This window comes from Coregonus lavaretus (assembly GCF_964263955.1).
Source record: "Coregonus lavaretus genome assembly, chromosome: 8".
Taxonomy (NCBI): domain Eukaryota; kingdom Metazoa; phylum Chordata; class Actinopteri; order Salmoniformes; family Salmonidae; genus Coregonus; species Coregonus lavaretus.
This window is the reverse complement of record NC_139995.1, coordinates 40176868-40204584: the sequence shown is the minus strand read 5'-3', so window position 1 is coordinate 40204584 and position 27717 is coordinate 40176868. Positions and strand designations below refer to the sequence as shown.

The following is a 27717-nucleotide window of genomic DNA, read 5'->3' as shown; positions in this document are numbered from 1 at the left end:
TTTGAACTGACGAGAGTTCCACCGAGTTCCAATTGGTCCAACAGGCAAGATCCGGACGGGGAAATGTTACGGTCCACATTTGTGCTTGTTTACCTTCATCCTTGAATCTGGGGAAGCGGGAGGGAAAAAAAGGAGAGGAGATTGAGAAGAGGAAAAATGTCAATGACAAGAGTTTCAAATGGAGCCGGTAGCCCAGGCAGTCACAATGACCTATAGTCAGAAAATGTCTCGAGCCATGCTACAGGCTTATCGCCTAATCAAAAGAGTGAATAGAAAGATGATGGTAATATGCTCAGACTGAGAGTGCTGTCCTGTCAACGCGCCCGTTCTGAATAGTGAGTGGGGACGTGGCAGCGGCTCAAGTGAGCGCTGTCCACTCTGCACTGGTGCTCAAACGACGCCATGCACTGTTCACTCGACTGTGTGAAAAGAACCATATAATATGTTTTCTCTCACCGTTTATAACGACTTCCCAAATCAAAACAAACCATCACTTCCCACCCTCCTCTTACAGTAGCCTACTCTGCTGTATATGGAATGCTTTGGACGATCACAGATCCATACAGTACCAGGGGAAGGATCCACAATGTCGGTTGAATATGGATGTTGCGGCATTCTCTGTCCCTCCCTCACTAATGAACCAGTTGCATACATTTGTATTCAAATTATGGTTTCAAAATCAAAGCAGCAATGTTCAACAACTGTGCAGAACACATCAACATGTACAGTACATGCATGGATGGGGTGTAGGCCTATCCTTTCTGTCTTGAGGATACAAAAAAGGTGGTAGGCTATTGTATTTTCCATTCCAGACAATCAAGTCCTAAATCAATACTGTTGTGTCAACGAAGTTACAAAACGTATTTGCTCTCTGCAGTATGTACAGTGAGCACCAAAAGTATTGGGACAGTGACACATTTGTTGTTGTTTTGGCTCTGTAGTCCAGCACTTTGGTTTGGAAATGATACAATCTTGATTAAGGATAATACTGCTACCATGATTATGGATATATGGATAATCCCGAAATTATTGTGAATAATGATGAGAAGGTTACAGAGGCTTAAATATCATACCGAATGGTTAAGGTAAGGGTTACGTTTTTGGATAGGCTTAAAACAAAAATATAAAAAGTAACTTTATATCACTGGATTCGACCTTGCGACCTTTGGAATCAGAGGCTGGATTCGAACTTGCAACCTTTGGAATCAGTGGTACCCTAATGGCCGGTTTCCATGTCATCTCCCAAAGTCCTCAGACGTGGATGGACGTCGAATACTGACTTGTATCACGGGTGACCTGGCTGTGATGTAATCATTGCATGCTAGGAATATGTGACCAAATACAAAACCTTTGACTACTTTCATACACATACTTTTGGTCCTCCTAAAATGGGGGGGTCTATGTACAGAAAGGGCTGTAATTTCTAAACGGTTGAACAGATACGGATGAACATACCCTCAAATTAAAGCTGACAGTCTGCACTTTACCCTCATTTTCATTGTATGCATTTCAAATCCAAAGTGCTGGAGTACAGAGCCCCAAAACATGTCATTGTATACTTAAGCCATCATTCATCAAATGCATCACATGCTGTGGTGGGCCAAATAGAAAATAACAACGTCTTCTCCCTGTCTTCTCCCAACGTCTTCTCCCTGTCAATATTGTGCATTAATCAACCATTATTGGAAACTGAAATAACAAAATGTATCTGAGAGTTGTATAGGCTACACAACGTCTTAATGTGCATCTTCAACAAGCCGGAATTTGAATGCTGTACCAATTCCCCTGCGATTTCCCCAGCTCTGAAGGACAATTCGTCAATGTTGTTTTGTATTTTGCGTTTTGCCCATTCAAGAGGTTTGTTTGTTGCCTATCAATGTCATCCTTGGTGTAGCCTAATATGCTATTCATATATAGCAGGCCTATATTACCGTATTAAAAATAATGATATTACATTGATAACAATAGCAATATAACGATTTAGCAATACTGGTTTTACAAAGGGAACAACAAATATAACATGTTATTTGAATATACGGAACAAGCCTCAGTCCCACGTACCTTAACTTTAGGTTGGCTCGTCAGACGGTAGCGAGAGGCAGAGATGAAAACATGAAATAAATATCAGAGGAAAAAGGAGGAAACGTAATTAGGTTTATTAGCCTACTCTCGGGCACGGTTTCTGACCCATTCCGTCTCAAACGGTGTTGCCTCCGTGGCACTCTGGATCCGCCTTATGGTTAGATAAGGATCCTCCTATACACTGATTTAGTCCGCCTACCATGACGCCCGCTATTTTAATGGAGAAAATCAACAAGTATGTTGTGAATCCACACGGTTTTCCGCACCAGGGTCTTTCCCCATCTCCTGTCTGTGAGTAGAGCGGCGCGACTCGTATGCTACTCTAGCGCAAAAGGTCGATCCGCGGCGCGTCAGGCAGCTTCACTGCCCAGCTTCACATTGATGCGTTTAACCCTTGCGTAACAGAACCAAGGAGCTGCAATCTTATTCGTCACAATATAACATGTTGTTTGTCACAAAAATGCCACCACAGGCTGGTGGAAACGACCAATCAATGATTCCAAGGCAAGAGATTATGTGGCACACTATATTCAAGAGAAGAATCGCTTTCCAATCCATACGAACACAACGAACCCTAGAGAGGGAGTATTAATGCCCTCCCATTCATCCAGACAGATGTAGGTCTGATGATGATGTGCACTTCATTCAAGGCATTTAGTCTTGAGAGATACAAGCAACACAAGCAGTTAATTCAGATACATTGGCCCTACATATGCAAGGCATTTATTTTTCAGAGATATACATGGGATATAGTTTTAATGTAAAAACAATATTTACAATATTACAATATAAATAAAAGCATGAAACTGATTTTTATAGAGTGCAGTCAGTGTCAGGAGGATACAGGATGAAGTCATGTCATAGCCTGGTCCCACATTTAGTTGTGCTGTCTTGCCAACTCCTATGGTAATTGTAATGCCAAACAGGGCTATACAGCACAAACAGATATGGGACCAGGCTAGTCATGTCCTAGTTCTATTGCAGCAATCAGGATGGTGCGTGGGGTCAGGGGTCATGACCTAGTGCAGAGTCTTGAGTCTGTAGTGGACCTCTAGGTCTCCTTCGGGCTGGAGCAACCCAAAACCATAGCGACTGGGGTTGACCGGCGGGACGGTGGCAGTCGGGTCACACAGCTCTAGGTCCAGCCGGGAGAGGACCATGAACGCAAACCTGACAGTCAGAGAGAGGGGAGAGGACCATGAATTGAGAAAAGATTCAGACCTGAATGTATCTTTGAGTACACAGTTGTAGATAGAATGTAATCCGAATGTAGTCTGCCATGTAATACAATATTTGCATATCTCACATATGGTAAAGCCTAGAGGTTGCGTCCCCATATTGTATGTCTACAGCTGTTCTACCACCTTCCTACATTATTATCGGGCCTCTTACTCTCACTGTGGATTAGTAGGTTTTGACCTTTGAACTACTAATATCTGGCACAGAAAGGCACACACATCAGCAGTTTGTGATTGTCTTCGAGGACCCCTCTACTACTGCACATCCGTACAGCATTAACTATATAGCACACACACTCACAGTCGTTAATGTCTCAATAATATATGAGAAATTAGAACTCTATAGAGATACAGGTGTAGGATCTTAATCTGAGGCAGTTTGATACAGGAAAATAATCCTGCAGCAACAGGACATGTGAATTATTATGCCGATTATCATTAATGGATTTATTTGTAGGGGTCGATCATTTTTTTCGCAAGGGAAAACCAAGTCTGAAATTTCAAAGTGGAAATGACACATTTCTGAATCCTTTTCAAACCTCAAATACACTTCAAGTAAAACATTTCCTGCATTGCAGGAATATTCTCCTGCAACAGAGTGATCAAATTAAGATCCTACATATGTACCAAACATCTGACAGCTAAGCAGATGAATGACCAATGTAGATAAAGGACTGATCCTGAGAAGTGGATTTGCTTAGTTGTTTTATGAGATATACAGTGCATTCGGAAAGTATTCAGACCCTTTGACTTTTTCCACATTTTGTTACGTTACAGCCTTATTCTAAAATTGATTAAATTGTTTTTTTCCCTCATCAATCTACACCCAATACCCCAGGTTGGATGGGGAGTGTCGCTGCACAGCTATTTTCAGGTCTCTCCAGAGATCGGGTTCAGGTCCGTGCTCTGGCTGGGCCACTCAAGGACATTCAGAGACTTTTCCCGAAGCCACTCCTGCATTGTCTTGGCTGTGTGCTTAGGGTCGTTGTCCTGTTGGAAGGTGAACCTTCGTCCCAGTCTGAGGTCCTGAGCGCTCTGGAGCAGGTTTTCATCAAGGATCTCTCTCTACTTTGCTCCGTTCCTGACTAGTCTCCTAGTCCCTGCCACTGAAACACATCTCCACAGCATGATGCTGCCACCACCATGCTTCACCGTAGGGATGGTGCCAGCTTTCCTCCAGATGTGACGCTTGGCAATCAGGCCAAAGAGTTCAATCTTGGTTTCATCAGACCAGAGAATCTTGTTGCTCATGGTCTGAGAGTCTTTTTGGCAAACTCCAAGCCGGCTGTCATGTGCCGTTTACTGAGGAGTGGCTTCCGTCTGGCCACTCTACCATAAAGTCCTGATTGGTGGAGTGTTACAGAGATGGTTGTCATTCTGGAAGGTTCTCCGATCCCCACAGAGGAACTCTGGAGCTCTGTCAGAGTGACCATCGGGTTCATGGTCACCTCCCTGACCAAGGCCCTTCTCCCCCGATTGCTCAGTTTGGCCGGGCGGCCAGCTCTAGGAAGAGTCTTGGTAGTTCCAAACTTCTTCCATTTAAGAATGATGGAGGCCACTTTGTTCTTAGGGACCTTCAATGCTGCAGAAATGTGTTGGTACCCTTCCCCAGATCTGTGCCTCGACACATGGCACAGATCTGTAATTACAGAGTACCTGTAATTATGCCAGCTAGCTGCCTACCATTCAGCAGTTTTTCTAACCTCATTATCTGAAGCGTTAACGTTAGGTAGTTAGTAGCTACTGTACTCGAAATGTAGCTAGCTTGTTGCTACCTGGATAGCTAACTAAACAATAGCTGGAACGACCTAGCGAACAGACGCGAACTGGCTGAATCGATTCAGTGGCTAGCTTTGCACTTAACTGGCTAACAGTAGCTACTAAGGGTAAGTTATAACCTACATTTGTGTTTTGTTTTTATATACTGGTAACCAGAGTCGTTCAAGGGAATTCGGGACATGGGTGACTAGTTAACGTTAGCTTGGCTCTCTCTGTGTGTTCGTGCCACGGGAGGAGGGGTTTTTCGTTGGCAGAGAGCAATGGCTAGCTAGTATGCTAACTATTCTAGCTAACTAACTGGCTGAATAAGTTGACGACGGACTCACTCAAACTGTCAAAACTAACCCAAAACTTTACACAACGTTAGACACGGACACAAATTATCTGCTTGGCGTGTTAACACACTGGTGGTTTGTTGTAACCAAGTATTGGTGCTAAACCGTGTTATTGGAGGCTGGCATAATAGTTGGCTATGGCGATATAGGATTCGGTGCCCTGGACGGTTTTCACGGAAGAATACTGTACCAAGTTAGCTAGCTGAATAAACTAAGTTAGTCTATTCCTAGAAAACATTGAACCGCTGTAGTTTACAACAGTTATAATTTCTAAAGTGGAAGTTGGGAGAGTTATATTTGAGTGTTTCAGTTAAACCTAAGTAAGGGAGTCCCCGCTCTCTCGCTTTCCCAGATGTTTAGTTCATTTCATTCCGATCTCCTTTGCATTATTGTAGCCATTTTCTGTAGCCTGTCAACTATGTGTCTCTCTATCCCTGTCACGATGCTGTGTAGGTGTGGTGTAGAATCAGGCGCAGGCAGCAGAGGATAAGTCCAACAAGACTTTACTGAAGCACAAAAATATATCCAAAACAGCCCGGAGGCAAAAGGACGCACACAGGCGTAAATGCGAGCGCACACACAGGTGCGTAAACTCTCCTAAACACACAAGGAGGCAACGAAGGAAAATAGCGTACCGACACGGGTAGCGCAACCACGACATGAACAATTACACACAACACTAACCTAACAACAAGGAAACTAAATAGGGTGCTAAATGAGACCTAACACAAAACAGGTGTGACTAACAGACAAAACCAAACAAACAAGAAACATAGAGCGGTGGCAGCTAGAACTCCGGAGACGACGACCGGCGAAACCTGCCCGAACAAGGAGGAGGAGCCGCCTCGGCCGAAACCGTGACAGTACCCCCCCCCTTGACGCGCGGAACCAGCCGCGCGCCGCCTCCGGCCTCGGGGACGACCAGGGGGACGCGGAGCAGGGCGCGCAGGATGACCACGATGGAATTCGGTCATCAGGGACGGATCCAGAATGTCCCTCCTTGGCACCCAGCACCGCTCCTCCGGACCGTACCCCTCCCACTCCACGAGATATTGGAGACCCCCCATCCGGCGTCTCGAATCCAGGATGGTCCGAACCGTGTACGCCGGAGCCCCCTCGATGTCCAACGGGGGCGGAGGAGTCTCCTCGATCTCAAAGTCCTGGAGTGGACCAGCTACCACCGGCCTGAGGAGAGACACATGGAACGAGGGGTTAATATTCTTGTAATCAATAGGTAGTTCTAACCTGTAACTCACCTCGTTCAATCTCCTCAGGACTTTAAAAGGCCCCACAAACCGCCGACCCAGCTTCCGGCAGGGCAGGCGGAGGGGCAGGTTTCTGGTTGAGAGCCAGACTCGATCTCCAGGTGCGTACACTGGCCCCTCACTGCGGTGTAGGTCGGCGCTCGTCTTCTGTCGACGTATGGCACGCTGCAGATGGACGTGTGCAGCGTCCCACGTCTCCTCCGAGCGCCGCACCCACTCATCCACAGCGGGGGCCTCGATCTGGCTCTCATGCCACGGTGCCAGAACCGGCTGGTACCCTAATACACACTGGAAAGGGGTTAGTTGGGTGGAGGAGTGGCGGAGAGAGTTCTGTGCCATCTCGGCCCAGGGCACATATCTCGCCCACTCCTCCGGCCGGCCCTGGCAATATGACCTCAGAAACCTACCCACATCCTGGTTGACTCGTTCAACCTGCCCATTACTCTCCGGGTGGTAACCCGAGGTAAGGCTCACCGAGACCCCCAAACGTTCCATAAATGCTCTCCAGACTCTGGAGGTAAACTGGGGGCCTCGATCGGACACTATATCCTCGGGCACCCCGTAATGCCGGAAGACGTGAGTAAATAGAGCCTCAGCGGTCTGTAGGGCCGTAGGAAGACCCGGCATGGGAAGGAGACGACAGGCCTTCGAGAACCGATCCACAACGACCAGGATGGTGGTATTCCCCTGTGAGGAGGGAAGATCGGTAACAAAATCCACCGAGAGGTGAGACCAGGGTCGTTGTGGAACGGGCAGGGGCTGTAATTTACCCCTGGGCAAGTGTCTGGGCGCCTTACACTGGGCACACACTGAGCAGGAGGAGACATAAACCCTCACATCCCTGGCTAACGTTGGCCACCAGTACTTCGTACTAAGGCAGTGCACTGTCCGGCCAATACCCGGATGTCCAGAGGAGGGGGACGTGTGAGCCCAATAAATCAGCCGATCCCGGACCTCGAGCGGGACGTACACCCGACCCACCGGACACTGTGGAGGACTAGGCTCGGTGCGCAACGCCCGCTCGATCTCCGCATCGACCTCCCACACCACCGGTGCCACCAGACAAGACTCCGGTAGTATGGGAATGGACTCCACGCACCTCTCCTCCGTGTCATACCGACGGGACAGAGCATCTGCCTTCCCGTTCTGGGACCCAGGGATGTAAGTGATCTTGAACACAAACCGGGCGAGAAACATGGTCCATCGAGCCTGGCGAGGATTCAGTCTCCTAGCTGCCCGAATGTATTCCAGGTTACGATGGTCGGTCAGAATGAGGAAAGGGTGCTGAGCCCCCTCAAGCCAATGCCTCCACACCTTTAGGGCCTGTACTACGGCTAACAGCTCCCTGTCCCCTACGTCATAATTCCGCTCCGCCGGACTGAGCTTCTTAGAATAAAAAGCACAGGGGCGGAGCTTAGGTGGTGTACCGGATCGTTGAGAAAGAACTGCCCCGATACCGGCCTCAGACGCGTCCACCTCAACTTGGAAGGGTAAAGTGGGATCCGGGTGCGCCAACACCGGCGCCGAGGTAAACAGGTCCTTCAGTCTCCCAAAGGCCCTGTCCGCCTCAGCTGACCACTGCAAGCGCACCGGACCCCCCTTCAGAAGAGACGTTATGGGAGCTGCCACCTGTCCAAAACCCCGGATAAACCTCCGGTAGTAATTCGCAAAACCCAAGAACCGCTGCACCTCTTTAACCGTAGTTGGGGTTTGCCAATTACGCACGGCGGACACTCGGTCCACCTCCATTCTCACCCCTGACGCAGACAACTGGTAACCCAAAGAGGAAACTGACTCCTGGAAGAACAGACATTTCTCAGCTTTGACATACAGGTCATGCTCCAACAGTCTCCTCAATACCCTGCGCACCAGGGCTACATGCTCGGCCCGAGTAGCACTGTACACAAGAATATCATCTATGTACACCACTACTCCCTGCGCCTGCATGTCCCGGAAAAGTTTGTCTACAAACGATTGGAAGACTGATGGAGCATTCATTAACCCATATGGCATGACGAGATACTCGTAATGGCCGGAGGTAGTACTAAATGCTGTCTTCCACTCATCGCCCTCCCTAATGCGCACCAAGTTATATGCGCTCCTGAGATCCAATTTTGTGAAGAACCTTGCCCCGTGTAAGGACTCCGTCATGGTCCCAATCAGAGGAAGTGGATAGCTGTACTTCACCGTCACCTGATTGAGACCGCGGTAATCAATACACGGACGCAAACCTCCATCCTTTTTCTTCACAAAAAAGAAGCTCGAGGACGCGGGAGAAGTGGAGGACCGTATGTATCCCTGTCTCAGAGACTCGGCAATGTAAGTCTCCATTGCCCTTTTCTCCTCCTGTGACAAAGGATACACATGGCTCCGCGGAAGCGCTGCTCCTGTCTGGAGGTCTATCACACAATCCCCTTGTCTATGAGGTGGCAACTGTGCCGCTCTGGTCTTACTGAACACGAGCGCCAAATCCTCATACTCAGGAGGAATGTGCAGTGCTGGCATCTGGTTCGGACTCTCCACCGAGGTCGCCCCTACGGAAACACCCAGACATAACCCCTCACACTGAGCAGACCACCCTTTAAGAGCCTTCTCTCGCCACGAAATAGTAGGATCATGGGTCATCAACCAGGGAAGCCCCAGTACCACCGGATACGCAGGAGAGTCGATCAGATAGAGTTGAATCGTCTCCTCATGACCCCCCTGCGTCATCATCCTAAGTGGCGCTGTGACCTCCCCAATCAACCCAGATCCTAACGGACGACTATCTAGGGCATGTACAGGAAAGGGTTTTTCGACTGGAAGGAGGGGAATCCCTAACTTAACACAGAATCTCCGATCTACAAAATTCCCAGCTGCGCCTGAATCGACTAGCGCCTTATGCTGGGACCGAGGTGCAACCTGTGGGAAACAAACAGGTAAGGTAATGTGTACGACAGAAAGCTCTGGGTAAGTAGGGCGCCTACTCACCTGGGTGGACTCCCCACTGTATGACCTGCTCTCTCCCTCACCAGGGGACCCTCCCCAGCACCTAGCCGCGGTGTGCCCTCCGCGCCCACACTTGGTGCAGGAGACTGCCCCCCTCGGGCTCCTACCTCTTCTCCCTCTAGCGCCAGCACCTCCAAGCTCCATCGGACACTGCTCGGAGGCGCTGGAGGGTGGAATGGGAGGCCCCCACCTGGGACGTCCGCGGGTCGCCAGCAGGTTGTCCAGTCGAATGGCCATGTCCACCAGCTGGTCAAATGTTAGTGTAGTGTCCCTGCAGGCTAACTCCCTGCGGACGTCCTCCCGAAGGCTACATCTGAAGTGGTCTATGAGGGCCCTCTCATTCCACCCCGCATCAGCCGCTAGAGTCCGGAACTCCAGCGCAAACGCCTGAGCGCTCCTCATCCCCTGTCGGAGGTGGAATAGACGTTCCCCCGCCGCTCTCCCCTCTGGTGGATGGTCGAAGACCGCACGGAAGCGACGGGAGAACTCCGCATAGGTGACTGTGGCGGCGTCTATTCCCCTCCATTCGGCGTTGGCCCACTCCAACGCCTTGCCGGTGAGACAGGAGATGAGGGCGGAAACGCTCTCGTATCCCGAGGGCGCCGGGTGTATGGTGGCAATGTAGAGCTCCACTTGTAAGAGGAACCCCTGACACCCGGCAGCGGTGCCGTCGTACGCCCTCGGGAGCGAGAGCCGAATCCCACTGGGTTCCGGTCGATGGACGGGCTGGCTGTCCGGTGGTGATGGTGCGATAGGTGGGGCTGTGGGAACCCCGCTGGTCTCCCATCGACGAAGGGTGTCCATGACGCCCTCCAAGGCGTGCCCGATTCGGTTGATCCGGTGCTCTTGACCAAGGAGACGCTCCTCCATGGGGTCGACGGGTGCTCCTGCTGATTCCATGTCAAGGTGTGTAATTCTGTCATGATGCTGTGTAGGTGTGGTGTAGAATCAGGCGCAGGCAGCAGAGGATAAGTCCAACAAGACTTTACTGAAGCACAAAAATATATCCAAAACAGCCCGGAGGCAAAAGGACGCACACAGGCGTAAATGCGAGCGCACACACAGGTGCGTAAACTCTCCTAAACACACAAGGAGGCAACAAAGGAAAATAGCGTACCGACACGGGTAGCGCAACCACGACATGAACAATTACACACAACACTAACCTAACAACAAGGAAACTAAATAGGGTGCTAAATGAGACCTAACACAAAACAGGTGTGACTAACAGACAAAACCAAACAAACAAGAAACATAGAGCGGTGGCAGCTAGAACTCCGGAGACGACGACCGGCGAAACCTGCCCGAACAAGGAGGAGGAGCCGCCTCGGCCGAAACCGTGACAATCCCTGTTCTCTCCTCTCCGCACAGGCTATACAAACGCCTCACACCGCGTGGCTGCTGCCACTCTAACCTGGTGGTCCCTGCACGCATGACCCACGTGGAGTTCCAGGTCTCCGGCAGCCTCTGGAACTGCCGTTCTGCGGCCAACAAGGTAGAGTTCATCTCAGCCTATGCTACCCTCCAGTCCCTCGACTTCTTGGCGCTGACGGAAACATGGATTACCACAGAAAACACTGCTACTCCTACTGCTCTCTCCTCATCTGACCATGTGTTCTCGCATACCCTGAGAGCATCTGGTCAGTGGGGTGGTGGAACAGGAATCCTCATCTCTCCCAAGTGGACATTCTCTCTTTCTCCCCTGACCCATCTGTCTATTTCCTCATTTGAATTCCATGCTGTCACAGTCACTAGCCCATTCAAGCTTAACATCCTTATCATTTATCGCCCTCCAGGTTCCCTTGGAGAGTTCATCAATGAGCTTGATCTCTTGATAAGTTCCTTTCCTGAGGATGGCTCACCCCTCACAGTTCTGGGTGACTTTAACCTCCCTACGTCTACCTTTGACTAATTTCTCTCTGCCTCCTTCTTTCCACTCCTCTCCTCTTTTGACCTCACCCTCTCACCGTCCCCCCCTACTCACAAGGCAGGCAATACACTTGACCTCATCTTTACTAGATGCTGTTCTTCTACTAATCTCACTGCAACTCCCCTCCAAGTCTCCGACCACTACTTTGTATCCTTTTCTCTCTCGCTCTCCTCCAACACTACTCACTCTGCCCCTACTCAGATGGTAATGCGCCATCGCAACCTTCGCTCTCTCTCTCCCGCTACTCTCTCCTCTTCCATCCTATCATCTCTTCCCTCTGCTCAATCCTTCTCCCTCCAATCTCCTGATTCTGCCTCCTCAACCATCCTCTCCTCCCTTTCTGCATCCTTTGACTCTCCCCTATCCTCCCGGCCGGCTCAGTCCTCCCCTCCTGCTCCGTGGCTTGAAGACTCATTGCGAGCTCACAGAACAGGGCTCCGGGCAGCCGAGCGGAAATGGAGGAAAACTAGACTCCCTGCAGACCTGGCATCATTTCACTCCCTCCTCTCTACATTTTCTTCCTCTGTTTCTGCTGCTAAAGCCACTTTCTACCACTCTAAATTCCAAGCATCTGCCTCTAACCCTAGGAAGCTCTTTGCCACCTTCTCCTCCCTGCTGAATCCTCATCCCCCTCCCCCCTCCACCCTCTCTGTGGATGACTTCGTCAACTATTTTGAAAAGAAGGTTGACGACATCCGATCCTCGTTTGTTAAGTCAAATGACACCGCTGGTCCTGCTCACACTGCCCTACCCTATGCTTTGACTTCTTTCTCCTCTCTCTCTCCAGATGAAATCTTGCGACTTGTGACGGCCGGCCGCCCAACAACCTGCCCGCTTGACCCTATCCCCTCCTCTCTTCTCCAGACCATTTCCGGAGACCTTCTCCCTTACCTCACCTCGCTCATCAACTCATCCTTGACCGCTGGCTATGTCCCTTCCGTCTTCAAGAGAGCGAGAGTTGCACCCCTTCTCAAAAAACCACCCTCTCCGAGTTGGGCATCTCCGGCACGGCTCACTCTTGGATTGCATCCTACCTGACAGGTCGCTCCTACCAGATGGCGTGGCGAGAATCTGTCTCCGCACCACGTGTTCTCACCACTGGTGTCCCCCAGGGCTCAGTTCTAGGCCCTCTCCTATTCTCACTATACACCAAGTCACTTGGCTCTGTCATTTCCTCACATGGTCTCTCCTATCATTGCTACGCAGACGACACACAATTAATCTTCTCCTTTCCCCCTTCTGATAATCAGGTGGCGAATCGCATCTCTGCATGTCTGGCAGACATATCAGTGTGGATGACGGATCACCACCTCAAGCTGAACCTCGGCAAGACGGAGCTGCTCTTCCTCCCGGGGAAGGACTGCCCGTTCCATGATCTCGCCATCACGGTTGACAACTCCGTTGTGTCCTCCTCCCAGAGTGCAAAGAGCCTTGGCGTGACCCTGGACAACACCCTGTCGTTCTCCGCTAACATCAAGGCGGTGACCCGATCCTGTAGGTTCATGCTCTACAACATTCGCAGAGTACGACCCTGCCTTACACAGGAAGCGGCACAGATCCTAATCCAGGCACTTGTCATCTCCCGTCTGGATTACTGCAACTCGCTGTTGGCTGGGCTCCCTGCCTGTGCCATTAAACCCCTACAACTTATACAGAACGCTGAAGCCCGTCTGGTGTTCAACCTTCCCAAGTTCTCTCATGTCACCCCGCTCCTCCGCACACTCCACTGGCTTCCAGTTGAGGCTCGCATCTGCTACAAGACCATGGTGCTTGCCTACGGAGCTGTGAGGGGAACGGCACCTCCGTACCTTCAGGCTCTGATCAGTCCCTACACCCAAACGAGGGCATTGCGTTCATCCACCTCTATGTCTCCCGAGTGGCGCAGTGGTCTAAGGAACTGCATCGCAGTGCTAGCTGTGCCACTAGAGATCCTGGTTTGAATCCAGGCTCTGTCGTAGCCGGCCGCGACCGGGAGACCCATGGGGCGGCGCACAATTGGCCCAGGGTATTGGAGGGAATGGCCGGCAGGGATGTAGCTCAGTTGGTAGAGCATGGCGTTTGCAACGCCAGGGTTGTGGGTTCGTTTCCCACGGGGGGCCAGTATGAAAAAAGTATAATGTATGCACTCACTAACTGTAAGTCGCTCTGGATAAGCGCGTCTGCTAAATGACTAAAATGTAAATGTAAATGTAGCCTGCTGGCCCCCCTACCTCTGCGGAAGCACAGTTCCCGCTCAGCCCAGTCAAAACTGTTCGCTGCTCTGGCACCCCAATGGTGGAACAAGCTCCCTCACGACGCCAGGACAGCGGAGTCACTCACCACCTTCCGGAGACACTTGAAACCCCACCTCTTTAAGGAATACCTGGGATAGGATAAAGTAATCCTTCTACCCCCCCTTACCCCACCAAAAAAAAAATATATATATATATATTGTAAAGTGGTTGTCCCACTGGCTATCATAAGGTGAATGCACCAATTTGTAAGTCGCTCTGGATAAGAGCGTCTGCTAAATGACGAAAATGTAAATGTAAAAATGGGTCTGAATACTTATTTAAAGTTTTATTTTTATTTTTTTTACCTGTTTTTGCTTTGTCATTATGGGTTATTGTGTGTAGATTGTTGAGGAAAAACAATTATTTAATCCATTTTAGAATTAGGGTGTAAAAGGAAAAAGAAAAGGCTCTTAATACTTTCTGAATGCACTGTACTCCATACTACAGCTACATAGCTTAAGGTAGCGATCTTGATGTGATTGTAAATGCCTCATGAGTCATTAATACCTTGCTAATGAACTCATTTATTAGGGAAACATCCCTCCTAAAAACGTTATGCAATAATATGACAAACGTGGGGTGGTTTGGATGTACTTAGCTTAGTGTGAGGTAACCTGGCTCCGGATCTGATTGTGCTGTCTTGCCAACTCCTATGGTCATTGTCACGTGACAATGACAACAGGTGGAGAATGTCATATTATACTCACTGTTTGATGGCACTGACTGCAAAGTGTCTCCCAACACACATGTTGTTGTCTGCACCCCACAGCATGGTGTAATATTTCAGTCTCTCCCCATCCTTATAGAACTTATTCTTCTCTGTCCCGTCTGTGTTTAGAAAGCGGTCATATTGAAATGTCTATAAAGCAGAGAAAAGAAAACACAAGTTAAAATGATGATGCCACAGAGATGCTACAGTACAGTGAGTGGTACAGTGCTGTGATGACACAGAGATGCTACAGTACAGTGAGTGGTACAGTGCTGTGATGACACAGAGATGCTACAGTACAGTGAGTGGTACAGTGCTGTGATGACACAGAGATGCTACAGTACAGTGAGTGGTACAGTGCTGTGATGACACAGAGATGCTACAGTACAGTGAGTGGTACAGTGCTGTGATGACACAGAGATGCTACAGTACAGTGAGTGGTACAGTGCTGTGATGACACAGAGATGCTACAGTACAGTGAGTGGTACAGTGATGCTGCATCATCCCCACCCCACAGGTATGCACGCACACACACACACACACACACTCATATACACACACATGCACGCACACATGTACACACGCACATACACACGCATGTACGCACATACGCACACACACGTATGCACGCGTGCACACACACACTGTGTAGACACGCTCGGCTGGCTACTGCCATCACACTAGGGAATAATTAAAAGGTATTTTTAAATGAAGGACTCTCTGTTCCACCTAGGAGGTTAAGGTTAAAGACACTGTCATGCAGAGTCATTGTATTAGAGTCATTGTATTAGCAGGTGCTGGATTAGACTGAATAGTAATGTAAAACTAAAATACATCTGTACACTGGTATGCTCCCAGGTGCTTAGATTATTATGACAATATTTCAACACCAACTGGGTCTTTGTCAGGTAACAGTATTGTGCTGCATTACCTGTGGGTTGTGGTGTATCTGAGGGTCCATCTGCGGGCTGAGGAAGGGGAACAGACACACCCTGTCCCCCTGTCTGAGGTGGTACTCCTGTCCACTGGCCAGACGAAGGGTCGTGTCCTGGATCACCTCTCTGGTGATGAGGGCAGCAGCGGTCAGACGCAGGGTCTCGCTCAGAACACTGTCTATGATTGGGGAAAGGTACCATACATATGATGTGAGAGGGTTGGGAGTGTGTGGGAGTATGTGGGAGTGAAGGAGCTCATAATCATTACCTTTGGCCCAGATTGGTTTGAGCTGTAAAGCCAACTCTATTGGTTGAAACTGGCCATAGGAGTTAGCTATAGCACAAACAGATCTGGCACCAGGCTACATAATCATAAAACTAGAGGTATGCCCTTCTGGAAAGCTGTGGATACATAAGCAGAGGATAATATCACATATTTTAACTTCATTCAACCACTGTTAAAAAAACGTTATATTTATCCATCTTTACTTATTCAGCGCTCTGAATCTCTTTGCTTTTTTCACTCACTGGTTATTCCTCCCCAGTTCAGAGCTTCAGTTCAGTATTTTACCGCATGTCTTTGGCTGGCAGGCAGAGCAAGGCAGAGAGCCCTGAGAGCTCTGAGGTGAAGAGAGAGGGAGTGAATAATAGAGGAGGTTGCCTGGGGCTCTTACCAAAAACAGGTGTGCTGTGGTGCTCCAGTGTGTCCAGAAGGTGGTGCTGTAGGGAGCAGTCCTCCTGCAGAGCCAGGCCTCTGAGCTCCTCCTTCACTGCTCTCATGGCCTCGGGGTGGGTGAGCAGGAAGCCCAGCAGCCAGAAGGCAGCAGGCCCAGTGTTACCCTGGAATAAAACACAACATAGACTCAGAGTCAGTTCAGAAACAGCAAGTGTATTACAGAGCATAACTCTAAGGTTAGACAAAACCAACACAGCACTTACTCTGAGCCAATCAAAGATAGTGAAACCATTACCAAGCATTATGATGCAGTTATACTACAAGGTTAGCCAAATCAGGCAAATCAGAGTACAGATACTGTACTGTTTGAACACACTGCCAGAAGCTTCAAGGAGAAAATGAAAGCGTGTTTAGATAAATCTACACAAAGTTGTTCTCCCCCCCCCCTTTTTTTCATTCTCACTTGTCTTTTATTCTCTCTTTCTTTTAATCCCACACCTCATTCATGGTACTGCTGTAGTGTACTGTAGAAGTGTTCTGATCTGAGGGACAGCGAGGAGCCTTTAGAGCTGTCAGGGTTGTGTGGACAGGGCTGTTAGAGTCTACAGAGGGCTGAGACGTCTGTCTGAACAGTCAGATGATAATTGCTATGGGTTCAGGGAGCCTCTCTCTTCACCGTTCCCTCTCACAAGTCAGGTCTTCACTGATCCATTGACAGCCAGGGCTAATGCAAGGCAAAGACCAGGTCCAATGGCTCTCTGGCTGACTCACTGGCCTATCCCATCACAGATCCAATATGATGAATACTAGGCTACACAAACTGTAAGGCTTCATCTCAGTTTACTTTAGGGGTAACAGTAGGAGTCTTACAGTATAAATAGTCATTGAATATGCAGCATGTTTTTACTGACAATTTATAGTGTTTTCCTGCAAATCAAGATTCAACAACTGAATTCAAATAGAAAATTCACTGGTAGACGTGTACACAGTAAGACATTTAGTCTCCTCCTCAACTCTTCTGAGTGTGTATTTGTGTACTGTGTACTGGTGTAGTTGTGTTGACAGCAGGGCAGCAGTCAAGTGTGTGATGGACTGAATATGACACAGGCTCCCTGAAGGAGATGGACATTATGGACTGCCTGGACTGGGCCTGGACTGGAGCCTCACTGACAGGCTGGCTCAGAGATTCACTAGGCTGTGGAACCGCCTCCACCCCAATCCCCCACCCCAATCCCCAACAACACATACAGAGCCAGAAACATAAAGCTCTCATAACTTTGTTGCAATACATTTTTATATTTTGTATCAACATGAGAGCATGTTGGGAGTAAAGCATGTGACGAAGCATCTGCGATGGAAGAGACTTTACTGAAATCTCTGATTCAGTCAGTATTGTATTTTACAGTGAGGAAGCCTACCTCTGCTCTGTATGACTGGTCTTGACAGAAACTACAACCAGAAGATGGTCCCTCTCGCACTGCCTTCTCCTCACCCTCAGTTCTAATACGTTTCAGTGGTGCTCCTCTTCCTGGCTCTGTCTGACTGTGACTGGGCCAGATTCGCAGCAGAACAGACATCAATATGCAGGGAACACTGATGCTAAGGGACTAGCTGTCCTCTCCTATCCCAGCCTGGCAGGTGATTCAAGGTCGCCAGAGGCAGAGGCACCATCTTGGCCACGGACTCTCTACCCGCTCCCCTGGTCTGAGTAGGCCGACTAGGCCTCCAGTGCTCCAGGCTGAACAGAGCAGCCAAAGTGCCAGAGGGAGCAGAGAGGGCCTGGTACAGATGGCACCTGTGGCTGTTTGCTGCTCTGAAACTGATGGTGAAGACAGGTGCCAGACAAACAGATAGCACACTAGCTCCCCATCTGGCCACACAGTGCAACAGCAGCTCATTCATCACAACTTGTTGGGACTGGTTTGAGGAAGGAAGCCACAAGGAACCTGTTATTAAACCACCTCTGGAGCTCATGAATATAGAGTTGAAGACAACTTAATTTCTGTGATCTATATTGGATTTTGACATCAACATTTACAGATGATACCTCTAAATTGTCCTACAATTTGCACACAAGGCCTAACGCTTGATCTAATTTTGAGAACACATTCTGATGCCTCAGATGTATTCTGGCACATTTGGCCATTTCTGTTTGAAATTAAACAGTTTGGTTTGGGTGACCTGCCAACTCTTCTTTTTTCCACAGAGGGGTGTGATCTGTGCTGTTCTGGAATGTGTGGACCCATTGTTTAGGACAACACAGAACTCCAAACAGGTGCCATGGAAACACATTAATGGGAACACTTGTCACATTCATTACTTCTCACATAATGACATCATGAGTCAATTGTGCTGACATGGAAGTTACGAGTCATTGGGAGAGAACAAACCTGCGAACTTATTCATGCCAGGACCACAGGTAGCAAAGAGGGCACAGGAAGAGAACAAACCTGCAAACTTATTCATGCCAGGACCACAGGTAGCAAAGAGGGCACATGAAGAGAACAAACCTGCGAACTTATTCATGCCAGGACCACAGGTAGCAAAGAGGGCACATGAAGAGAACAAACCTGCGAACTTATTCATGCCAGGACCACAGGTAGCAAAGAGGGCACAGGAAGAGAACAAACCTGCGAACTTATTCATGCCAGGACCACAGGTAGCAAAGAGGGCACAGGAAGAGAACAAACCTGCGAACTTATTCATGCCAGGACCACAGGTAGCAAAGAGGGCACATGAAGAGAACAAACCTGCGAACTTATTCATGCCAGGACCACAGGTAGCAAAGAGGGCACAGGAAGAGAACAAACCTGCGAACTTATTCATGCCAGGACCACAGGTAGCAAAGAGGGCACAGGAAGAGAACAAACCTGCGAACTTATTCATGCCAGGACCACAGGTAGCAAAGAGGGCACAGGAAGAGAACAAACCTGCGAACTTATTCATGCCAGGACCACAGGTAGCAAAGAGGGCACAGGAAGAGAACAAACCTGCGAACTTATTCATGCCAGGACCACAGGTAGCAAAGAGGGCACAGGAAGAGAACAAACCTGCGAACTTATTCATGCCAGGACCACAGGTAGCAAAGAGGGCACAGCACGAGAACAAACCTGCGAACTTATTCATGCCAGGACCACAGGTAGCAAAGAGGGCACAGGAAGAGAACAAACCTGCGAACTTATTCATGCCAGGACCACAGGTAGCAAAGAGGGCACAGGAAGAGATGTATTTGGTCATCGGGGTGTGGCAGGACACTGTGGGAAAGGATTAGTCTGTTCTGTCTGTGTGTGTGTGTTGTGTGTGTGTGTGTGTGTGTGTGTGTGTTTGTGTGTGTGTGTGAGTCATGCTCTTGCGTCAGTGCGCATGCATGTGTGTTCTTGTCTTTCCCACTCACCTGGGTGGCCCAGAGCTGAAGCAGCATGGCTCGTCTCTGCATCTCTGTGTCCACTCCTTCCCTCTGTAGATGGCTGAGGTAACTCTGCTGCCAGGAACTGCTCTCTGACCCATGATCTCTGCTCTCAGACCCTTTTCCTCTGCTCAGCCAGGCTGGGGACAACAGCTTCCACAGTTGCTCCGGGGACAGGCATGCTGTCCTCTTCTCCTCTATCAACATAGAGAAAGAGACAGGTTAGAGAGGCCAGATCACACACAGAGAAACAAGCAGACAGAGAGACGGGCAGACAGAGAGACAGGCAGGCAGAGAGACGGGCAGACAGAGAGACAGGTACACAGAGAGACAGGCAGGCAGAGAGACATGTGAACAGAGACAGGTAAACAGATATACAGGCAGACAGAGAGACAGGTAAACAGAGACAGATACACAGAGAAACAGGCAGACAGAGAGACAGGTACAGAGAGACAGATACAGAGAAAAGGTGTGTATGAATAGATACATACTGTATTCATATGAGTGATGTATGACTACATACTGTACATTAGATTCAACTTTGTATTATGTACCTTGCTTAAGGGTTGAACGTGCCAGTTTTGTGAGAAGACCATCGAACATGCGGAACTCTTTGTAGACAGCAGCAAGTTCAGTGACGTTGTTGCTTTTCTCTGTACCAAACAGTGTGAGATACCCAGCCCTATAAAGACAGAAATAAGTGTAACTCTTGTGTAAGAGTAGGTCTTAACTCTTGTGTGTAAGAGTTATGCAATTTGGTCCAAGCAAGATATTCTAATTTGACCCTAAATTAACCCCCGGGCCAGTGACCCTGAGAAATGTCTGATGTTACCTGAAGAGCAGGATGACTGTTAACACATGTACAGTAGCTGGCCAGCACAGACAGAATTTAGTTCTGGTTTTTACCTGAAGAGCAGGCTGTAACAGAGGCTGAAGAGGCCGTCCTGCCTCCACTCTGCTTGGCTACAGCTCCTCTCCTCTTCCCTTAGCAGGGTCTGGAGGTGGAGGTGCATGCTGCTGCTCAGTCTGGCCAGGCTGGGGCCCTGGAAGTGCCTGGACAGGGATATGATGGAGAGGACAGATTATTGCTACTGCATGTTAACACGGAGGGAATTAGATAGATGTGCATGTAGTCTTCTGTTGGATAAGAATGTCTTATTAGAATATAATAAAATAGAATAGAAACTATTGTCCTTGACAGGGAACTGCAGATGCAGCTGTATTCAGTTACGGTGTGTGGACAGGTGTGTGGATAGGTGTGAGGTCAGGTGTGAGGTCATGTGCATACAGGTCTAGAATACGTACTGTTCCATCCATGCCCTCTCTGTGTCTGGGTTGTGATTGGGTAGTCTCAGGTTGAAGATCCTCTGCTTCAGGACCTGGGCGTATTGTCTGAAGTCCAGAGAGACCGTGTCATCGAGGACCACGTCATAGGAGTTAGGGTCCAGCAATACAGTGATGTAATGACCACAAACACGCACCTGGAAGACATAATTTCAAACGTTAAAGTCATGGCCATGTCTATGCATGACTGTCACAGTCACCCTACATATTACAATAGTATTGTTTGTGAAAGCAAAAGCAATGTGAATTGGAGATGCACATAGCTCTAGATGCCATAAAGACGAAAGAAGCGTTTGAAAGTCAAATAACTTCTACAGGTTCACAGCAACCCTTTCTATGTCAGTAACAAAGACATAAAGATGTTGAAGATTGATGAGGTACACAGGTACCTGTACACAAAAATGTATAGAGAATTCCTACTGTAAAAATGTCACCATGTTTTTGTTTCATACGTGTTAGGAACTTTGCAGCATCTTTTCCAAACTCCAGGGCATGACCCAGCCATGGAATAAAGCCTTTGACTAATGGTGGCTCATTTTTCTGTCTGGGAGAAACAGACATACAGACAGACGTACAGTTGTCAACCAAGATTAACAGTGTTCAATAGAAGGAGTTACGGGTTAATTCACTTCACCTCCCACACAAAACCAACTGGTTTTAGAGCTACAGTTAGGGAGATGCCCTAAAGTAGTCAAATGTGTGGGCTGTCCTTGAGCTGTTCTTGTCTATTAATGTTCTGTGTCATGTTTTATGTTTTGTGTGGACCCCAGAAAGAGTAGATGCGGCATGAGCAACAGAATTATTAGAAATCCTAATAAATCCTAATAAAAAATACTAACAGTAGTACTGCAGTGTAGAAATAGGAAATAAGGTTATCAATGGGTTGTGACTAACCATATAGTCATTTAAGAAATGGTCTGGGTTTGAATGGTTTGCATGAACAATTGGATAATTCTACAGGCTAATGGTCTATCCTGCATGTTCAACAATGTTGTACATTCAGTGAGACATTTATTACCCTGACATTCTTTTAATGAATTGATTTCTGTGTAGAAAGTCAATCTCTTTGTAAATGATGAAGTAAGCAACATGTTAGACATTGGTTAGATCTGCAGATGTTCCTAACAGAAAAGTTAATTGTCTTAAGCATTTCCTCACTACTGTGTGTGAAAAAAAGGGAAGAATTTTCATTCTGAATTCCCATTTAGTCCTGTAATTAGAGGGCTTTGGTCCTTGGCAGTTGCTTCTGAACAGAAAAGTACCCAATCTGAAGCCTCTGTTGACTTATCCTGTTGAATGGGCTACAGTACATAGTCTCACTCAAACATCAGAGTAAAAACATTCCATTAGAATGAGAGAACCTAAATAAAGGGACGACTCTTCTTCTAGTTCTAGAGCTCTTGTAAAGACATGCCTCTCTCTCTACTCTGCTGTCTACCTTTTCCCAAACATCATTTTAGCAATACATCTTTGCAGAAAGGATTCCTACTGCCTTGAGAACGGTTGAGAATATTGTCTGACAGATTGACAAATGCTGATTAAGCTGACATTGAACCCACACAAAGTGGAACTAGTGCTGTTTCGATTACGCAATAATGATGAGAAACACAGGACTCTCACCAGTGAATTTTCCCTGGAATTGTCATCAATTCCATGAACAAAAATTAGTTGAATTTCCAGTGTGTTATCGGTTTGCTTTCAACCATCTAAAAGCATAACCAAATTCCAGTTGAAAAACAATGTCTGATTTTTGGTTTAGTTGTCACCCAAATGTCTATCACTGCACTATCAACCATTTAAAAGCACAGCAAAGTTCAAATGGGAATACAATGTCAGATATTTTGTTTATTTATACAACAGATGAAAGTTTTATCACTGTGCTTCATAATAGCAGAATCAAATGACCTGGATTGCAGTTGAGAATACATTAAAAGTACATGGTGCAAGTGATTAATGCCATTCAAGATTCTGCACAGATTATTACAGCAATCTCCACAGACCTGCGATGACCTATGCTTGCTATCTTGAACATGCACACGTTATATGATTACATAAGAAGGCATTTAAAGTTACAGTAACCTCAAATGTGGCAATGGATGTGTTACTCATTTTAAGGTTGAATGTTACATTAGTTTGTAAGATAGCCTTACCTGTAGGCTATTTACTGTATTACAAAAGTAATATTGAATTGTTTGGTTGAAAACCAATCAAATATCAACATTTGGAGAAGATTTATCTTCTGCTTGAATAGTTCCATCTGTGCCACTGTCAGAGTTTGCTGTAGGTGGGTGTGGTGTTGGAATCAGGCGCAGGACGCAGGAAATAAGTCCAAAAGACTTTAGTAAATGCACAAACTGAAACACGAAGAAAAGCCCTGAGGCGAGAACTCCGCACGCAGGCGTAAAACAAACGGGCGCACTAAACATGTGCGAATAAACTCTCCTAAACAGAGGAGAACAGCTCAACCGAGCAAACCGTAAATGATGGCGCAAATGCACGACAGTGAAAACAATCACACACAACACCTGACAAACACAACGAGAACTTATAGGACACTAATGACACTAAACGACAACAGGTGTACAATACCAGACAAGACCAAACGAACATAGAAACATACAACGGTGGCAGCTAGTATTCCGGAGACGACGAACGCCGAAGCCTGCCCGAGCAAGGAAGAGAGGCAGCCTCGGCCGAAACCGTGACAGTACCCCCCCCTTGACGCGCGGCTCCAGACGTGCGCCGACTCCGGCCTCGGGGACGACCAGGAGGACGCGGAGCAGGGCGCGTCGGGTGACTACGATGGAATTCCGTCAGGAGAGACGGGTCCAAAATGTCTCCCCTCGGCACCCAGCACCGTTCCTCCGGGCCGTACCCCTCCCACTCCACCAGATATTGGAGACCCCCCATCCGACGTCTCGAATCCAAGATGGACCGCACGGAGTACGCCGGTGCCCCCTCGATGTCCAATGGGGGCGGAGGAGTCTCCCTGATCTCATTTTCTTGGAGTGGGCCAGCTACCACCGGCCTGAGAAGAGACACATGGAACGAGGGGTTAATACATTTATACTCAACAGGTAGTTGTAATCTGTAACACACCTCGTTCAATCTTCTCAGGACTTTAAATGGCCCCACAAACCGCCGACCCAGTTTCCGACAGGGCAGGCGGAGGGGCAGGTTTCTGGTAGAGAGCCAGACTCGATCACCAGGTGCGTACACCGGTCCCTCACTGCGGTGGAGATCGGCGCTCGCCTTTTGACGACGGAGGGCCCGCTGCAGGTGGACGTGTGCAGCGTTCCACGTCTCCTCCGAGCGCAGCACCCACTCATCCACCGCAGGAGCCTCGATCTGGCTCTGCTGCCAAGGTGCCAGAACCGGCTGGTAACCTAACACACATTGGAAAGGGGTTAGGTTAGTGGAGGAATGGCGTAGGGAATTCTGGGCCATTTCTGCCCAGGGAACGTACCGTGCCCACTCCTCCGGCCGGTCCTGGCAGTATGATCTAAGAAACCTACCCACATCCTGGTTCACACATTCCACCTGCCCATTACTCTCCGGATGGTAACCCGAGGTGAGGCTCACCGAGACCCCCAACCGCTCCATAAAGGCTCTCCAGACTCTGGAGGTAAATTGGGGACCTCGATCAGACACAATATCCTCGGGTACCCCGTAGTGCCGGAAAACATGGGTGAATAGCGCTTCGGCGGTCTGTAGGGCAGTAGGAAGGCCCGGCATAGGGAGCAAACGACAGGCCTTAGAGAACCGGTCCACAACGACCAGTATAGTAGTATTCCCCTGTGAGGGAGGAAGGTCAGTGATGAAATCCACCGAGAGGTGAGACCATGGTCGTTGTGGAACGGGCAGGGGTAGTAACTTACCCCTAGGCAGATGTCTAGGCGCCTTACACTGGGCGCACACCGAGCAGGAGGAGACATAAACCCTCACATCCCTCGCCAACGTGGGCCACCAGTACTTAGCACTAAGGCAGTGCACTGTCCAGCCGATACCAGGATGTCGAGAGGAGGGTGACGTGTGAGCCCAATAGATCAATCGATCCCGAACCTCGAGCGGAACGTACTTCCGACCCTCCGGGCATTGAGGTGGACTAGGGTCGGTGCGCAACGCCCGCTCGAGTTCAGCATCGACCTCCCACACTACCAGTGCCACCAGACAAGACTCCGGCAGTATGGGAGTGGGCTCCACGGACCTCTCCTCCGTGTCATACCGCCGAGACAGCGCGTCTGCCTTACCGTTCTGTGACCCAGGGATGTACGTGATCTTAAATATGAACCGGGTCAAAAACATATTCCACCGCGCCTGGCGAGGGTTTAGTCTCCTAGCTGCCCGGATGTACTCCAGGTTACGGTGGTCCGTCAAAATGAGGAAAGGGTGTTGAGCCCCCTCAAGCCAGTGCCTCCACACCTTTAGGGCCTGTACCACGGCTAGCAGCTCCCTGTCCCCTACGTCATAATTTCGCTCCGCCGGACTGAGCTTCTTGGAATAAAAAGCACAGGGGCGGAGTTTAGGTGGCGTGCCGGACCGTTGCGAAAGCACGGCTCCTATACCGGCCTCTGACGCGTCCACCTCTACCTGAAATGGTAAAGAGGGATCCGGATGCGCCAGCACCAGAGCCGAGGTAAACAGGTCCTTCAGCCTCCCAAAGGCCCTGTCCGCCTCGGCTGACCACTGCAGACGCACCGGACCCCCCCTTCAAAAGAGACGTTATGGGAGCTGCCACCTGTCCAAAACCCCGAATAAACCTCCGGTAGTAATTCGCAAACCCCAAAAACTGCTGCACCTCCTTCACAGTGGTTGGCGTTTGCCAATTACGCACGGCTGACACCCGGTCTACCTCCATCTTCACCCCTGACGCAGACAACTGATAACCCAAAAAGGAGACCGACTCCTGGAAAAACAGACACTTCTCTGCCTTGACATACAGGTCGTGCTCCAACAGCCTCCGCAACACTCGGCGCACCAGTGCCACGACTCGGGTAGACGAGTACACGAGAATGTCATCTATGTACATGACCACCCCCTGCCCCTGCATGTCCCTGAAGATCTCATCCACGAATGATTGGAAAACTGAAGGAGCGTTCATCAACCCGTATGGCATGACAAGATACTCGTAATGGCCCGAGGTGGTACTAAAGGCTGTCTTCCATTCATCGCCCCCCCTAATGCGCACCAAGTTGTACGCGCTCCTGAGATCTAATTTAGTGAAGAAACGCGCCCCGTGCAATGACTCCGTCATGGTCGCAATCAGCGGGAGTGGATAACTGTACTTCACCGTGATCTGATTGAGACTACGGTAATCAATGCACGGGTGTAACCCACCATCCTTTTTCTTCACAAAAAAGAAACTCGAGGACGCAGGGGAAGTGGAGGGCCGTATGTATCCTTGTCTCAGAGATTCGTCTATGTAAGTCTCCATAGCTCTCTTCTCCTCCTGAGACAGAGGATACACATGGCTCCGTGGGAGCGCAGCTCCTGCCTGGAGGTCTATCGCACAATCTCCCTGCCTATGGGGAGGCAACTGCGTCGCCCTCGACTTACTGAACACAATAGCCAAATCCCCATACTCAGGGGGAACGTGCAATGCGGGCACCTGGTTTGGACTCTCCACCGAGGTAGCCCCTACGGAAACGCCTAAACATCGACCCACACACTGGGCAGACCACTCCATCAGAGCCCTCTCCTGCCACGAAATAGACGGGTTATGGGTACTCAACCAGGGCATGCCCAGCACCACCGGATACGCAGGCGAGTCGATCAGAAATAGCTGGATCATCTCCTGATGACCCCCCTGCGCACACATCCTAAGTGGCGCCGTGACCTCCCTGATCAAGCCCGATCCCAACGGACGGCTATCTAGGGCATGAACGGGGAAGGACGTCAACAGGAAGAAGGGGAATCCCTAAGTCTAAACAAAATTTCCTATCAACAAAATTCCCAGCCGCGCCTGAATCTACCAGCGCCTTATGCTGGGAATGAGGTGCTACCTGTGGAAAACGCACAGGTATACAGAAGTGCGCAACAGAGAGCTCTGGGTGAGTGGGGCGCCTACTCACCTGGAAGGACTCCCCAGTGCGGGGCCTGTCGTCTTCTCCCCTAGGAGGCCATCCCCAGCACCTAGCCGCGGTGTGTCCTCCCCGACCACAGTTGGTGCAGGAGATGGACCCCCTCGTATTCCGACCCCTCCTCTCTCTAGCGCCAGCGCCCCCGAGCTCCATGGGGCTCGGCTCGGAGACGCTGGAGGGTGAAATGGACGGACCTCCCTCGGGACGTCCGCGGGTAGCCAGCAGGGTGTCCAGCCTGATGGACATGTCGACTAACTGGTCGAAAGAGAGGCTGGTGTCCCGACAGGCCAGCTCCCGACGGACGTCCTCACGTAGACTACAGCGGTAGTGATCGATGAGGGCCCGCTCATTCCACCCTGCATCCGCCGCTAGAGTACGGAATTCCAACGCGAACTCCTGGGCACTCCTCTTCCCCTGCCGGAGGCAGAACAGACGCTCCCCCGCCGCTTTCCCCTCCGGTGGATGGTCAAACACCGCCCTGAAGCGGCGGGAGAACTCAGCGTAAGTGATGGTGGTAGCGTCTATCCTCCTCCACTCGGCGTTGGCCCATTCTAACGCCTTGCCGGAAAGGCAGGAGATAAGGGCGGACACACTCTCGTGTCCCGAGGGCGCCGGGTGCACGGTGGCCAGGTAAAGCTCCACCTGGAGAAGGAAGCCCTGACACCCGGCAGCGGTCC

General features: G+C 49.4%; 1 protein-coding gene across 1 annotated transcript; it reads right to left on the bottom strand.

Moving 5' to 3' along the window:
* Nucleotides 1-3101: 3101 nt before the first annotated feature.
* LOC311134053 (prostacyclin synthase-like) lies at nucleotides 3102-22415 on the bottom strand (the record flags this gene model as incomplete). The annotated part of the gene is made up of 10 exons (XM_084167656.1): nucleotides 3102-3252; nucleotides 14598-14749; nucleotides 15531-15712; nucleotides 16209-16374; nucleotides 19605-19813; nucleotides 20171-20298; nucleotides 20523-20669; nucleotides 20922-21097; nucleotides 21381-21504; nucleotides 22399-22415. The coding sequence occupies 10 exons, from the start codon at nucleotides 22413-22415 to the stop codon at nucleotides 3102-3104; spliced, it is 1452 nt and encodes a 483-aa protein (XP_084023782.1).
* Between the last annotated feature and the right edge of the window lie 5302 nt (nucleotides 22416-27717).